Source organism: Rhinatrema bivittatum, chromosome 11 (assembly GCF_901001135.1).
Source record: "Rhinatrema bivittatum chromosome 11, aRhiBiv1.1, whole genome shotgun sequence".
Classification (NCBI taxonomy): Eukaryota; Metazoa; Chordata; class Amphibia; order Gymnophiona; family Rhinatrematidae; genus Rhinatrema; species Rhinatrema bivittatum.
In genome coordinates, this window is record NC_042625.1 from 79,666,261 (window position 1) to 79,683,186 (window position 16,926).

Below are 16,926 nucleotides of genomic sequence, written 5' to 3' on the forward strand. Positions count from 1 at the left end.
TATGGAAGGATTGTAAATAAGTCTGAAAATCCCAGGTCTCTGGCTCACAAGGAGAAGTCACCTGGTGTGTACAGCACACCAGATGCACACCCTATGCATGCGCCATGCAGGCTGCACCCGCTATCACACACCGGTAAACCGCTTGGATAAATTGCTTTACAGGCAGTGTACGACATTCAATAAATAATAATAAAATAGCACCACACACGCTGCACTTCACAACCTTTCAGAGTGCCTCTGAATGACTGTCATTAATTGTACACATGAAAGGAACCCAGGAGGGAGTAGTCTGTTCTACTGGGCAGCCTGGGGAAAGCAAGGGCCTATTATCAGTTTTCTCCTGCTGCTCCCCCCAAGCAGACGCCTGCCCTCAGCTCCAAAAGGAAGATCCTACTCATTAATGCACTAAACGGTGGATGCACTAACAGCTTCCATCTGCAAAACAAGTGGGTGGGGGCGGGGAGCAGGGGAAGGCAGTTTGGACATGAACACCATTACCAGCAATAATGCACAGGCAGCAGTTTGGTTTTTGTTTTTTTTACTAAACAGCTATCCAGATTCCAGACATAATGGGAATTCTCTAGGAGTGGCCAGCTTCCATACTGAGCTCAAGCCAATGCCTGGGCCATTTAAACTCGGGAAAATCGAATTATAGGCAGGCATGGTGAAACCTGACAGAGAAAAGAGAGATTTTTTTTTATTTTATATTATTGTTTTAACTTTATTTTGATATATTGAGCACCATTTTAATGGTATCTGAAAATCGGTATATAAAAAAATTACACTTATCTCCCTCCATCGCAACGTCTCTGTTGTCTCCTTGAGCAAGGACTTCGTTAGGAGAGGCCAGAGCTGATATGCTCCATGGTGCCTCTGGTCTCTGTGCAGCCACCAGTTTAGTTGACCCTCAGAGCACACTGGGAGCTTCTTGATGAAGTCTCAGAAGATGATTTTCCCAATTCCACGGGTAAAATGTTAGCCCCTATGGTGGCTCATTGCTCAGAACAACATCATACTTTCCAACAACTCAAGTGGCGAGTATTAGAGGTTATTGCAGACAACATGCGAGGGGGTGATCCTAATTTTGTATTAAACTTAAGGGAACAACAATGGATTTTTCGTATGAGCACAGTTACGCCCTCAGGACTTAATAGTATCATCGATTGGTATTCTTTGTAACATCAACTTAGACGTAATGGATTGATAAGGGGTCTTGAGAATGCGAGGGAATGATGTCAGTAAATGGTGAACCTGACACCAGAAGTGACGTAGAGGGTACATAAGGACCAGGGGCTTTAAAATGGAGGCGGGAAATTCAAACCGGAAGAGAAGTACGAAAAGGGCCTTGAGAACGCGAGGGTAAGATGTCAGTAAATGGTGAATCCGACACCAGAAGTGACGTAGATGGTACGTAACGATCAGGGGCTTTAAAATGGAGGCGGCAAATTTAAACCGGAAGAGAAGTACGAAAAAACGCTGAGAGCCATTATGATGCAGTAATGAGTGAGTAGCTGGTGCATTGTTGTGTTCGAGAGATAATAGCATTAACCGCAGTGATCTAAATTCTTTTTGTGGCGCAGATTTTGCCCTTGAGGAAGGACGACACCGTCCGAAACCTGTACAGCGTTGGGCACAGACTTAGCAATGTGGTATCGGTCGCATTGCTGGATCATCCGATAGGAGAAACTCGGGCAGGAGTTGTGATATTTTCAACTAAAGCTAAGTACCAAAGAACTGTGTATCAAGTACTAAGAAGATTTAAAAGCTTGGTTAAAGGTGTTAATAGCACAGTGGATATTTGAAGTATTTTAAAACACATGGAGCACTACAGCACTAAAAAAAAATTCTTAAAAAATTGATTATGGACTGACCTATGATTAAACATAAGGCAGAGTGATTGACAGGCATGGATTGCCACACAATGACGCCTATTATGATGGTCAATTAGGAATGCGCAGAGAATTGTTTTACATCAAGAGGTGTGGGGATTTAGAGTTATTTTGCCTATAGAGCAGTCATAAAGGCAAACCCAATTATTTAGCAAATCTTTTGACTCCTTACAGGCCTGCAACAACCTTGAGATCCTCTCAGCTAGAGTTAAGATTTCCTTCCCCATGGGAAATTAGACTAGAAACTACCAAACAAACCACCTTTCAATATAAAGCACCTTTAATTTGGAATTCTCTTCCTCTAGATTTACAAAATGAACTTAAAATTTAGGAAGCTTTTGAACTCTTGGTAGTTTACACGGGTTTTCACCTATAGTGTATTTTGATGAAGAAATGTTACATACAAATGTTTATGTTGACTTTTTAATTTGTTTTCATTTTTTTCAGGTATGTATAGTTTATTTAAATGGTGAGATTTGCTTTTTCTTTATATCCATAAGTTTTATTGTGATTTTTTTTTATTTTATATTATTGTTTTAACTTTATTTTGATATATTGAGCACCATTTTAATGGTATCTGAAAATCGGTATATAAAAAAATTACACTTATCTCCCTCCATCGCATCATCTCTGTTGTCTCCTTGAGCAAGGACTTCGTTAGGAGAGGCCAGAGCTGATATGCTCCATGGTGCCTCTGGTCTCTGTGCAGCCACCAGTTTAGTTGACCCTCAGAGCACACTGGGAGCTTCTTGATGAAGTCTCAGAAGATGATTTTCCCAATTCCTGGTCAGAGGACACAGCCACCCATAGACCAGGTAAAGGAATTTGTCTCATTAGCAGCAAGTGACAAGGAGGGTGCCCATCAACCTTTAATGACAAGAGTGACAGATCTGTTCCCTTAAGGGGGAGCCCTTCTTGCCTCCATGCCACAGGTGCTCCCATCAGAAGTCTTAGTGGTAGGATCTAGCCCCCCCAACCATCTCTCTCTGCAGAAGAATCTAGCCAATCTGAGGAGGGAGCAAAGGACACCACTGTTTGGAGAATGCCCCAGGAATATTCCTTTCCGAGACAAGCAAGATCCCCACCCAACTGCCTTCATCATTAGTGGGGTTGTGGTTAGTGTTCCTTCTCTTCTCAGAACACTAACCCATGAGGATTCCCTCCAAGCACCCTACCGGACCTGCCAGAGAATTCTTCACCACATAAAGCTCTCTCATACTCTAACTTGTGTAACAAGTTGGGCAAGGCATTGGACACCAACTTCCATAAGGGCAAGGACCCCTACGCTGAGGTCTTTGAATGTCTCCTGATCCTAGAAACTCCGTCAGAGCAGAATTTTCAACCAAGCCGAGAGCAGTCGGTGGAATTTTCAACAGTGCCAACAGAATTTTTAACTGAAGCAGAAAGAATTTTGGATCAGAGCAGACAGCTGTCGACAAAATTTTCAACAGAGCTGACAGCAAACAGAATTTTCAACCCAGTCGACAGAATTTTTTTTTTTAAACTATTTATCAAAACAAGCAGACATAAGAAACATTTCACTAAGCATTACAATGGTGAATATAGTTGTCAATGTATACAAAAAAAAAAGAAAAAAAGGAGGGGTAGAGTAGGGAAATCCCCCAGCTTTACAGCACAGATATCAGCTGCAAATATAATATTAATAGCACTCAGCTGCAGTGAGCTATTATGCATGCAATTCACATACAAGAGTCCCTTGATAAAAAAAACAGCAAAAATCATGTGTGGTTATATATTCCCAATATTTACTCCAAATTTTGTCATAGTTACATCTTTGTACAACATAAAATTAAGCTTCTCAGTTAGAGCTATGTCATGCACTAGTTTATACCAGTGTGACAACAATGGAGTAGGCTTCCAATGTGTACCAACAGTGAACCGGGCTGCTTGAACCAGAATTTATATTTTCCACTGATAAAGGTTAAGAGAGGCATCCAGCCAAAGCCCCAATAGTCATTTCTGGACAAAGTCTCATGCTAGTGGTCAAAATTTCACCAATGGTGAGAACTTGGGAAAAATATAGAGATCTTCACTTGGAACAACGGTATATAAAATAACTAAACAAATCAATCTATAAATCCTATGCACAAGTTTATACATGGAGTTCCTCACGTCTACTTCAGAAAGAAACATTGTGCATAGTTTTCCAGATTCCTTTCCAGTCCTCCACATTAGGATTCAGCCCGAGGTCTCCATTCCACCGTGTCATAAGGGAAGACAAGGGTTCGTGCTTCTCCTGCATCATAATGATGCCTCTATACAATGGGGAGATCATCTTACTACTTTCCTCAGCTAATATCGGCCTCTGCTCCACCAATGAGAGTTATTTTTCTGAATCTCGGAAGTCCTTTCTACTTTGATGAGTTTGGCATAGATTGTATTGCAAACCTCCTGAGACTCCTCATGGAGACCAAACTCCCTCTCCTAAGGGTTTCAAAAGGAAGCCATCCCCTATCATCCCATAACTGCCCTAGGAAACAAAGCCCAACATCCCACTAATCTCCGAGCTCTGGGTGGAATGTGGCTATGGCTAGAGTTATCCTTGAGCAATGTCAGTGGTGAAAAAGCACCCCCACCCAGAGATACTCATATGATTGGTTAATGATTGTCACATTTTAAGTGTGTGTGCTATAATGGGGCAAGATTGAATCACTCTTCGCACCTGAATAGAATCAGGAGGCATAAACAGCAATAGTGACAAAATCAATATCCTCTGCCACCCCTGCCTCCAACGAAAGCCAGGGTTGTGTATAGTTTCTGTTGAACCAGGCTTTCAAACAAGTTAGCCTGGCACTCAACCAAGATTCAACCAGAGCTGACTGATCAAAAATTCTGTCAACTGCCGTTGGCTCTGGTTGAAAATTGTCAATTACGGAGTCAACAGAATTTTCGACCAAAGCTGACGGCAGTTGACAGAATTTTCAACCGCAGTCCACCAAACTTAACAGTTGACAGAATTTTTAACCAGAACAAACATTTTTAACTGAAGCCGACAAAATTTTCAACTGGAGCTGACAGAATTTGACCAGAGCCCACAAAATCTTTGACCACCATAGTTGGCACAGCTTCTGACAGAGTCAACCGCCATCGGTGCACAGGCAATTCTCTGTGAATCGGCTTCCAATGTCTTTGAGACATGACACCATCAGTGCATCAGCCATTGACAATTGCTCTACTGCCTAGGTCAGGGGCTTGTTCGAAGACTGCCCGGACAGGACAGGATAGCAAGCAAGAGAGGAGACTACATCATTCATAGAAATTAAATGAACATAGAAATGACAGCAGAAGATGACAAAATGGCCCATCCAGTCTGCCCAGTAAGCTTTCACACTTATTTTTTTCTCATACTTATCTGATACTCTTGGCTTTTATTAGTAACTTTTTGGTTCTATTTACCTTCCACCCCCGCCAGTGATGTAGATAGCAGTGCTGGAACTGCATCTAAGTGAAGTATCTAGCTTAATTGGTATGGGGTAGTAACTGCCGCAATAAGCAAGCTACTCCCATGCTTATTTGGTTACCCAGCCTGTGCAATTCAGTCCTTATTGGTTGTTGTCTGAATATAAATCCCCTTTTCTTCATTCCCCCTGCCATTGAAGCAGTGAGCTGCGCTGGAAATGTATTCCAAGTGAAGTATCAGGCTTATTTGGTTTGGGGTAGTAATCGCCACAACAAGCAAGCTACTCCCCCACTTTGTGAATGCAAATCCTTTTTTCCACATTTCCTCTTGCCATTGAAGCATAAAGCAATGTTGGAGTCGCATTAACCATGTGTATGTTTATTGAATAAGGGTATTAATCTCCAGGGAGTAGCTGACATTCCTGCAAGCCACCCCTATGCCTCTTCTCTTTATTCACATCCTCTAGACTTTATGGATCCACAGTGTTTATCCTACGCCCCTTTGAAATCCTTCACAGTTTTGGTCTTCACCACTTCCTCCAGAAAGGCATTCCAGGCATCCACCACCCTCTCCTTGAAGAAATACTTCCTGACATTGGTTCTGAGTCTTCCTCCCTGGAGCTTCAAATCGTGACCCCTGGCTCTGCTAATTTTTTTCCAATGGAAAAGGTTTGTTGTTGTCTTTGGATCATTAAAACCTTTCAAGTATCTGAAAGCCTGTATCATATCTCTGCTCTTCCTTTCCTCCAGGGTGTACATATTTAGATTCTTCAATCTCTCCTCATAAGTCATTCGATGAAGACCATCCACCTTTTTGGTCGCCCTTCACTGGACCGCCTCCATCTTGTCTCTGTCTCTTTGGAGATATGGTCTCCAGAACTGAACACAGTACTCCAAGTGAGGCCTCACTAAGGACCTGTACAAGGGGATTATCACTTCCCTTTTCTTACTCGATATTCCTCTCTCTATGCAGCCCAGCATTCTTCTGGCTTTAGCTATCGCCTTGTCACATTGTTTCGCCGACTTCAGATCTTTAAGACACTATCACCCCAAGGACTCTCTCCTGCTCCGTGCACATCAGCCCTTTACCCCCAATCGAATACAGTTCTTTCGGATTTCCACACCCCATATGCATGACTCTGCACTTCTTGGCACTGAATCTCAGTATCCATATCTTTGACCACTCTTCCAGCTTCCTTAAATCCTATCTCATTCTCTCCACTCCTTCTGGCAGTGCCCACTCTGTTGCAGATCTTAGTGTTGAGCCCTTTGCAATTGGTACTATTCCCAGGATTGTAGTGAGGATGTGCTCTCCTCTCTATGGGAACCCCTGGGGAATTCATCGATGCACTAGTGGTACATCCTAGATTCCTCAATGTCGATGCCTCTTATTGATGCACATCAGGCATTCTAAGTCTCCCAGAGCTCCCGTCTGGAATGACTATTTACTAATAGTGGGAGCCTCACATCTGGTTTATACCCAGGTAAGGCGCCAATTGACACAAGAGGTGAAAGGCCTATCCTAACCACATAGGAGCACTGAACTGCAGGCCCCTGCAGGCATCAGATCCAAGGCAAAAAAAAAAAAAACAACCCACAGTGAACGCTGGAAAAAAATCTGCCTCGGCACAGCCTAGTCGCATCAGGCCACTGCACCATGCAGGTGACTGAAATAAAAGGTTAACAAAAAAATGAAACTGAAGGATAAAGGACTGGAAGAAAGGATTCCTACAGCTCCAGAACTTTCACTGAAGCAGCTGTGAAGAAAAACTTTGATTTCAAAGCTTCTAGAAGCTTTGAGCATGCCCTATTGGGCATATGCAGCTCTAGTCACCTCCCTGCCTCACAGATAGGGCCCCTCAGTATTATCTTTTCCATGGAACCTGCAAGAAATGTTTTTTCCATGCCGGGCTCCACCTGATGATGCCACCCTGTGGAAGGAGTACTACCTTGCTTGTCCTCAGAGAAACCTGTTCCCTTTCTGTCAAGTCCTGCTGCCACAACAACCAGTGCAGAATTAGACTGTGTAGGATCCCTGGTACTGGGATCATAGGAGCTCCCTCAGACCCAAAATGCAACATCATTCCTCCAACACCTTCAGACTGTCACACACACACACACAGATACATATCCTCTCTCCCTTCCACCCTCTCCCCGCAACACCACATTCCTCTTCACCCTACCTCTCCTACCACAAAACACTCCTGCTCACATCACCTACCCCTACTGCAAGGCACAGTGTATGTCCCTTGCCCCACTGCAACACACAGTTCATCCCCATTCCCCCTCCTCAAACATACACTCTTCCTCTCCCCACCACCCCTCATTATAACACACAAGTCTCCAGCCTGCTTACCATACACACATGGTCCACTCCCCTACCAAACCTACAGGGAAATGGGGCACTTGTGTACACATACACTAGTATATATATGCACACGTACAATCACTTGTAAAAGCATATCATGCCACAAACAACAGGTAAGCATACAAGCAGTATCACTCATAAAGGCATAAGTTTCTCACATACACAAATGCTGGCTCCCCCACCTCAAACACACTAATGTTCCTTTCCTCTCCCCAAGATATACACATACAGCATCGCTCACGTAGGTATGCTTATCTTCACACAAAGGCTCTCACCTTCCCCTCATGTGTTCCACCTCCTGATTCCAGATTTCTCTCTACCAAATTCAGCTACTAACATTTAACCCAACCACACAGAGGCGGCTCCCTGTAATTAAAACTGGAGAGGATGAGAATACACACACTTGTTAGAAACATGGCTCTTTCCCTCTGTAATTGCAATATGGAGATTTTTTTTTTTTTTAATTTACAGCTTTAGATTCCACCATGAAATTATGTTCCATGCAAGTGGTAGTTGAGTGTACAGCAGCGCCAATTGCTGCCTTGCTGGCCATGTCTCCTCTCTCACAAACCTCAGCATTAACTGTACAGAGGATACAGATGGTTCCCCTCCCCTCTTCTCCTCTCTATTCTCTTTTTCCTCTTCCTCCAGGTACAGACAGGGATCCAGGGAAAACTTTCTGCAAAACTGTTCCAATGTTTTGTTTTCTGAATTTGAGGCACAAGAAATTCATATTCCAAAAATAGTAATTGCCTTCATGAATGAAATTTCTAGTCACATAGCACCTTAAACTGCTCAGGGTCAGTGTGCTTTCCTTATTTTTGGTATGTATGTTCAAGGAGAACTGTTTAAATGAGCCTGGCTACATAATTCTACAGTGTGTTACGTTGTAAGGCGGGGGTCGTTGTCATCATGCTCTTTTCTCCGTTCTATAGCTGTTTATGTCTTGCCTCTTTTAAGAGTATGATTGTCAGAGTGTCCCAGGGATCTGTGCTGTTTAACATATTTGTAAAAGACCTAGAGATGGGAATAATGAGGGAGGTGATCAAATTTGCTGATGATACAAAATTATTCAAAGTTGTTAAATCACAAGAGGACTGTGAAAACTTGCAAGAGGACCTTGTAAGACTGGGCACCCAAATGGCAGATGGCAATTAATGTGGACAAGTGCAAAGTGAAGCACATAGGGAAGAGGAACCCAAATCATAGCTACACGATACAAGATTATATATTGGCAGTCACCAGCCAGGAAAAAGATCTAAATGTCATCGTGGATATGTTGAAACCCTCTGCCCAGTGTGTGGTGGCGGCAACCGAGAAAGCAAATAGAATGCTAGAAATTATTAGCAAAGGAATGGAGAATAAAACAGAGAATATCATAAATGCCTCTGTATTGCTCCATAGTGAGACCTCATCTTGAGTATTGTGTGCAATTTTGATCATATCCAAAAAAAATAAAAATATAGTGGAATTAGAAAAAGTACAGAGGAAAGGCTAAACAGGTTAGGGTTCAACTTGGATATGAGATACCTGAGGGGAGATATAATAAGAGGTCTATAAAATAATGAATGGATTGAACAAGTGAATGTGAATCGGTTGTTTACCCTTCCAAAAAGCACAAAGACTAGAGGAGATGCAGTGAAGTTACTAGGTGATAAATTTAAAACAAATAGGAGAAGATACTTTTTCACTCAACACATAATTAATCTCTGGAATTCTTGCTAGAGGATGTGGTAAAAGCTGTTAATATAGCTGGGTTTAAAAAAAGATTTGGACTAGTTCTTGGAAGAAAAGTCCAGAAACCATTATTAAGAATGACTTGCAGAAATCCACCACTTGTCCCTGGGATAAAGCAGCATGGTATCTATTTAACTTATGAATTCTTCCAGGTACTTGTGACTTGGCTTGGCCATTGTTGGAAACAGGATGCTGGGCTTCATGGACCTTTGGTCTGACCCAACATGGCATGGCAAAACTTATGAAATAAGAATATTTGATTTATTAATGTTATAGGATGGTGCCAGTTATTGGGGCTGTCGTTTATAACAACTAAAATGTAACATAAATAAGATTCAATATGGGAGAAGGAAAAAAAAGCAGCTGCTAAGTATCTGCTAGCACCTCGAATCAGCAAAAAGAAGTGGGGGGAGTGAGCGTGTCATTTAGACAGGCAAGAATGGCTGATAGGTCACTTATGCACTGCCATGGGATCTTGAAATCTTATATCACATGGGAGCAATAATCAGTTGTGCTCGTGTTTGCACCAATAATCATAAAAACTATAACTGGTAGTTTTGCTTTCATTATTGCCTAGTGAAGACTAACCAGCAGAGATTTATACCTGCTTTCTCTGCAGGATTTTTTCAGAGCAACACACACACACACAGTTCCATTCTCCACCCTTCCCCCTCTGCAGTACGTGGACAAAAGTACATGTGTTGTCACAACACACACACACTTTTGTCCACATACAAGGTAGGCAATAATTCAAAAAAACTTGATTCAGGGAGTAAAGCACCGTTTTACCCATGAAAATGCCTTTCATTATTACCTTCTCAGAAGCTATTTGAGAGATCCCTGCAGAGCTGGAACTATTACTCTGACCAGACCCTGTGGCAATTTAAAAGTGCTTTCAAAAGTGCAGTCCAACTTAAACTGAAGGGTGCAGGACATCCTGTCGCTGTCACAACGCACGCAGGAGCTCAAACACAAAAGCATACAATGGAAAAGCATTAGAGCAACAGACCTTCTTCTGTCCATGCTGGATGGCTGTGATGCATCCTGGGTCTACCAGTGGCTTGGGCCGTTTGGCCGACTCCTCGATGAGGCTTTGCCACTGCCGCGGCAAGCCAACGAACTTCTGCTCCTCTTCGTCATAGCCCGTGTGAACACGGTGCTCGAAGTTTGAAGGCGCCGAGATCTCAACGCGTTTCTTCTTCTTACTAAACATGCTGACAGTGGCAGAGAACTACAGGAAAAAGAAATAGAGCGCCACTAGTTACATCCAGGATGGCAACAGCAATATTCACACAAACAAGATTGATGACAGTGATATCCATAGGAGAAAAAACAGGACAAGTACTACTTTTTTTTTTTTTTACTTGATGGTTTCCTCCTGCATCTTAGTTGGAACCAGGGTTTGGATCTGGCCCCATGAGACATAATTTGCAACTAAAAGGGATTCTTTTCCCTTTTATATCTCCCTCCCAACTTACATTAGTCTAGCCATTGCAAGAACCAACCTTAGCTGGATGCCATGCAGCAGGGATCCTTCCAGAACCCTGCAGTAAAAAGCCAGAAATCCAACCACTAGATGTCGACATTGTGCAATGGACTAGGACACCTTTCTCTCCAGGGGCCGTGAACACACTGCCTCTGCAGCACCAGACCTGGCCAACCTGGGAAGCAGAAGACCTGAACCAGAGGACTTGAACCCAGCTCCTCTGTCATTAAGGCCCCCCCCCGCAAGTCACTTCTAGGACAGTGACGGTGATACCTGCAGAAGGAAGAGCACAGAATTATGAGCCACATCCAGGACAGCAATACCCTCAAGAAGAATATAGAGCCAAGAGCCACATTCAGGACAGCAGCAGTGATACCCACAAGAGGAAGAGCCCAGAGCAAGAACAGCGATACCTGTAGGAAGAAGAGCACAGAGCCACAAGTCACATCCAGGAGAGCAATGGCAGTACCTGCAGGAGGGAAGAGCACAGACATTCGAGTCACATTTAGTGTATCAGTACATTTACTCTAAGACCACAATGTTTTAATTAAAACAAAAACAAAAAAAAGATGCACGCTCTGATGAGCTGAAAGTTAGAGTTCACCCATCCCATTCTACTGTACAAATTTGCCCCTGGTTCTTTGTTAAAGTCATAAGCTCTTATGAGTTTCAGCACCAGAGATTTGAAACTATGAAGTCATTCCAAATCCAGAGACGGCCCAGCTGTTTAAGAAACTGGGTGGGTACAGATGACAGGACTGGGAAGAAAAAGGAACTTGTTCTGACTGGTGAATGGAGTAATCACAACATCCAGATGTCACATGGATGCTTAGTGTGGTGGAGGACATTTACGAATTGGTTAAGCAACTTCCATCACCACATGCTGTTACCCCCCTCCCCCACACACACACATTCCACATAGGCTTCCCAAGATGATCTCTCATCACAACTACCTTATTTTAATATAGTGCTTTTCTCACAACAAGCAATTAATACAAAATAAAATCTAATCAAGGCTCCCCTCACATCATGCATGCCACAAACATCCTGTGGTCAGTCAAGAAGCACTTTAACCATGAGCAAGTGTGAGAGGCTACATGGAAAGGTGACTGACTCCACACGAACTATAGAGAAAAGGCATCCAGAGAAGAACACCGCCTCTATCAGCAAAGGGTTAATTTTAATTTTATAAAATGTTTGGCCTGCCTTTCCAAAAGATGCTTAAAGCAGCTCACAGTGTTATTAGAATTCAGGCACTATAAGTTACCACTGACCAGTTCAAAAAAAAAAAAAAAATTATATATATATTATTTTATTATATATGGCAGCTCTTGCCTTTATTCTTGTTCTATTCCTAGATATCAACAACTGACAGGCAAGCCAATGAAAGGAAACCAGCACACACACAGCTTAAGCCCAGCATGTACTTCCACACCAGAGAGAAAGCAAACAGCAGTTTCAGTCCACCAGAGCCCATCTCTGCCCAACAGATGCTGCAACTGCACTGAGCGGGAGCCTCCTTTACCTGTTTCCCAATTTAAAGAAAAATTTCACCACCCTCTTCCTTTACTGGGATGTGGCAATAGCATTAAAACGTCGTCCTGCACATTTCTCGTCTTCCACTTGGATGATTGTGCTCCTGCAGCATCCGTGTGGGCAGAAAGAAAAAAAAAAAAAAAAAAAAGGAAGGCTCCCGGTAATAAGAGCTCAGAGTAAGCAGACGTCACGCTCCTCCCCGCCAAGGAGCCGCAGAGCTCTGCTCTTCTTTATTATCGCCTGGGCTAAATAGTGGCTTAAGGAAACCGATAGGACACCAGCAGCACACTCACTTTCTAAAAGGAGCCTTACAGGAAACCTTTCCCCAGACTGCGCAGCAGAAAATAAACACAGCATTACCCTCTCCTTAAGGACTCGCAGATATTGTTGGTAATTTTCCAATGCTTCGCTTTTCGAGACAACAACAGTTAAAGCGCATCTAAAAAGGGATCTATGGGGGCTCAGAGCCTTATCTAGGCACACATTTGGGGAAAGGGCTTGGTGAATCAGGCCCTTCGTGCCAGTCAAATAAAAAGGTATCAGCCTACAAAGATTCCAGCTTAAAAAGTACTGAAAAAGAAACAGGGAGGGTGGCCATCTCCATGTCTGCAAGCATTAAATACCCGGGTGGTAGCACACAGTACATTTGGTGTGCATTTTAGTCATGTCTAGACTAAGTTCTATGGCGAGGGGACCCTCTCTTGTGCATTTGTACAGTACTATGTCTAGTAGTGCTGCAGAACTAAGCAGTTAGTAGTTAGATTGACGATAAATGCTGCTATAACAAAAAAAAACCAACTCATCACTTTTCTTTTTAATTTATTGAATTTCAAGCAAAACACTTGTTCAGAACAAGCAGAGATAAATATCAATAAAGCAATTAGCACACACCCACATAAAAATAAATAAAATTCTCTCTCATGTCTTAACCCACTGCCAAGATTTAGGAGAGCCCAACCACAATCTAAAAACAAAAACAATAAAGAATACAGTTTTATGTGGAATTAAACCATCCGTTACCTAAGTAACGTCATCTAAAGCTGGGGGAAAATGAAGGTTCAGGATCCGGATGCGTGGAAACAGTTACCTCTCATTGAGGAAGGCTACCCACTGACAAGGGTCCAAAAAACACACATACCTCATCCCTCTAAATTTAACCACATGCCCCCCCCCATCCCTTATTGTATATAATTTGTACATACATACTTAAGTGTATTTCACGTTACTGTTTGTATAGCAAAAGACCCTGGCTACCCTGCCCCCGCCCCCCTAGTTCTATTTTTAGTTACACTGTAAAGCCCTGTTGGCTATGTTCACATTGAATGGAAACCAATGTGATGTTTTTCTTAACGAATGTCGGTATACAAAAGCTTTTAAATAAATAATAAATAAAAGGAAAGCAAAGCCAAAATAAAGCTCCCAATCTAATAATCCCAGGTTTCAACATTTTGCATCTCTTCCGCTTTGCCTGCATTGTCTTAGCAACATCTGGGAATACTGAAACTTTTAAACCAAGAAAGGAAACTTCTCCGTTACATGCAGCATAAAATAAATTTCCATTATATAATCTCTGTCAGAATCCATGGACAAAGTAAAAAAACAAAGAGTAGATGGTACAACTCCATCTCTTCCCGACTTTTCCAGAATAGAAGTCAAATTTGATATATCAATTAGTGACTGGCGCAATCCGTCCCCTTGTAAAGATTTTAAATTAGATGGCAAATAAGCTTTAAATGTTCCAGAATCTTCAAAACTTCTAGAAAATATTTCCTCAACATCTCAATGGGGGAGATCAGTTGCTTCTTTGGAAAATGTACTATTTAATACATTGTCAAATGACACTTTCTAAATTTTCAATTTTATTCTTTGGAAATTGTCCCAATCGTGTCATGCAAAGCAATCATTTTAGAATCCAAACACTCAGCTTTCTGAGAAAGAGTAGAAAAATGCTCTTGCATTCCCTGTAATAGGGCAAAAACACCCTGCTGCTGTCTCACAAATACATTCAACTGTGAAGGTTATTTAGATACAGCTTTCCAGATAGCATCAAAAGTAATAATAGGGGGGTTTTAATCACTTTAAAACTCAGTACCTCAGTTTGTTGAACCTTCCTCAAAGGTTGAATCAATCCATCAAAGGCTCAATAGCAATTTGAGGACTTCCTGATGGCTTGTCCAACGTTATTCCTGGTTCCACCGAGTTCCAAACATTGCCCGCAGCAAAGGATTCTTCCATCTGCTGATGCCATGATGGCAGCCTGTTTGATGTCACTTGCAAACAACGAGGTACAGAAAGTCTCTGTTACTGCTCTCCAAGAAACTTGGAAATGGAGCTGTACAACTCTGCTCTAGACACAAAGATGCTTCATGCTCAAGGGTGGTTCTTAGCAAACTTTTGCCCAGCAACCGCTCAGAGTCAAACAGAGGATCCAGGTGTTGGGTTTGTGGCATATTTGTGGACTCTTGGTCGAGGTGGCGATGACTCCTCCCATGGGGAGGGGCTCCTTGGGGAGCCACAATAGCAGACACTGAGGAAAGAAACCTTTATTATACTGCTGTAGCTAAGGTTGAATCTTGCCCAAGGAATAGGTAGTACTGTAGTCCAGTGGTATCGCAGTAAGCTCAGACAGTCTCTGTAGTAGATGGTCTCACCCAGATGTAGCAAAGGTCCGGTAGTGTTCCGCAGCGCGGGATAGGCCGTGAACCTGAAGGGTGGAACAGGAAGAGCTGGAGCATAGAGATACTCACAACATTGCAGTGCTGATAAACTTTCTTTGGTAGGAGCATGTAGAGAAGGACCCTCCCACATCAAAACAGCACTACCTGCCAGCACTCAAACAATAACAATCCTACTGTGAAAAAAGCAACACTACAAATATTACACCATGCCCTAAAACCTCAATACATCTCCTATTAGAAAAACAGAATAAAACTAGATTGCCTTAGATACCTACACAGAAACTAAATACTAGCCTAATACCTCACTTTGGCAACCCATGCAGAATGCAGACAGAACCGCACCAAATTCAAAATAAAGAGACCATACTCATTAAGTGACACCTAATAATAAGAACTAAGGATCAAAAAATTGTCCTCTCGCCATACCTGGAAACATCTGATTTCCAGTCACCCTGCAATTGTCATGGATTATTGGTGAGGGGAGGATATGAAGGAGAACATAAGAACATAAGAAATTGCCATGCTGGGTCAGACCAAGGGTCCATCAAGCCCAGCATCCTGTTTTCAACAGAGGCCAAACCAGGCCACAAGAACCTGGCAATTACCGAAACACCAAGAAGATCTCATGCTACTGATGCAATTAATAGCAGTGGCTATTCCCTAAGTAAACTTGATGTGGAGCACTGTAAACAAACATTAAAAACAATCTCAAAAAACCAAAAATATAAATATGAAATTAACACTAGTAAAAATAAATAAATAAAAATACAATGCGATACTGTCCAGAAATAGTTCAGCTAATCAGACATTCTTTAGTTTCATATGGAGGACAATCAGTGCCATTTTTTGCAGAGACGCTGATTGAAGAAGAGATATGAACTTTTGAGAGTATTCGGAGACAGGACTGCGTAAAATTTCTCCTCTCCCATATACACACATACACACACACACATGCACTTGAAACACACATGCAGTCACTCATACATGCTCTCACTGACAAACACACAAACACTCACATAGGCTCTGACACATGCTCACATATGCTCTCACTGACACACACACACACACATGCCCTGCCTCTCACTTAAACCTCCACCACCCATCCCCTCTCTCACTTATACTACACATACTGACTCTGACTCATGCTGAGGCCTGCCTCTCTCCCACACACACACAAACACATGCCCTGCCTCTCACTTAAACCTCCACCACCCATCCCCTCTCTCACTTATACTACACATACTGACTCTGACTCATGCTGAGGCCTGCCTCTCTCCCCTGCCAGCAGTGGATCCACTATCAGCTGTTGGGCCTCTCTGGTCTTCAGCCACCAGCAGGATGGGTTCCGCTGGTGGCCAATGGCCTTCTCTTTATGTCTTCAGCTGCCAGCGGGATGGGCTCTGCTGGCAGCTACTAGGTCTCTTGCTCTCTTCATATGCACACCTTCAATGGATTGGCCCTTGGTCTTGCTCACTTTTGTAACCGGACACTGTACAACTAGCTACAAAACCAGGTAGCTGATTACCCTAGCCAGCCCTGGGTTGAAGTTTTTTTTATAAAATTTTCATCTTATGTTAAGCACATAGGACATCTCAGTCAATTCCATATTTGGTCAACATTGCATTTATGAACTCAACAACTGTGTAATAATTATGTCACCAATAACAGATCGATCATTTCATAACCCCTGGCCCATCACCTATCCCCACCAGCCCATATGCTATGAAGCACAAGCAGAAACTTGGAAAGAAGAGACAGTGGCAATTTATTAAGACATAATACTGAAGGGATAGAATTCCTGACGTCTTTTCT

General features: G+C 42.6%; 1 protein-coding gene across 9 annotated transcripts in view; it reads right to left on the reverse strand.

Moving 5' to 3' along the window:
• The window catches only part of PAK4 (p21 (RAC1) activated kinase 4), an 88,798-nt gene that overhangs the window by 10,692 nt on the left and 61,180 nt on the right, over positions 1-16,926 (reverse strand). For 2 of the 9 annotated variants that reach the window (XM_029619540.1, XM_029619537.1), the window contains exons 2-3: positions 11,314-11,369; positions 10,424-10,645 (exon numbers count right to left, since the gene is read on the reverse strand). In XM_029619540.1, coding sequence (XP_029475400.1) covers positions 10,424-10,627 — 204 coding nt within the window. In that variant the 5' untranslated portion in view covers positions 10,628-10,645; positions 11,314-11,369. Of the gene's footprint in view, positions 1-10,423; positions 10,646-11,173; positions 11,370-14,528; positions 15,141-16,926 lie in introns of all 9 variants that reach the window. The other 7 variants (XM_029619538.1, XM_029619533.1, XM_029619536.1 and 4 more) reach the window with 5 other exon arrangements.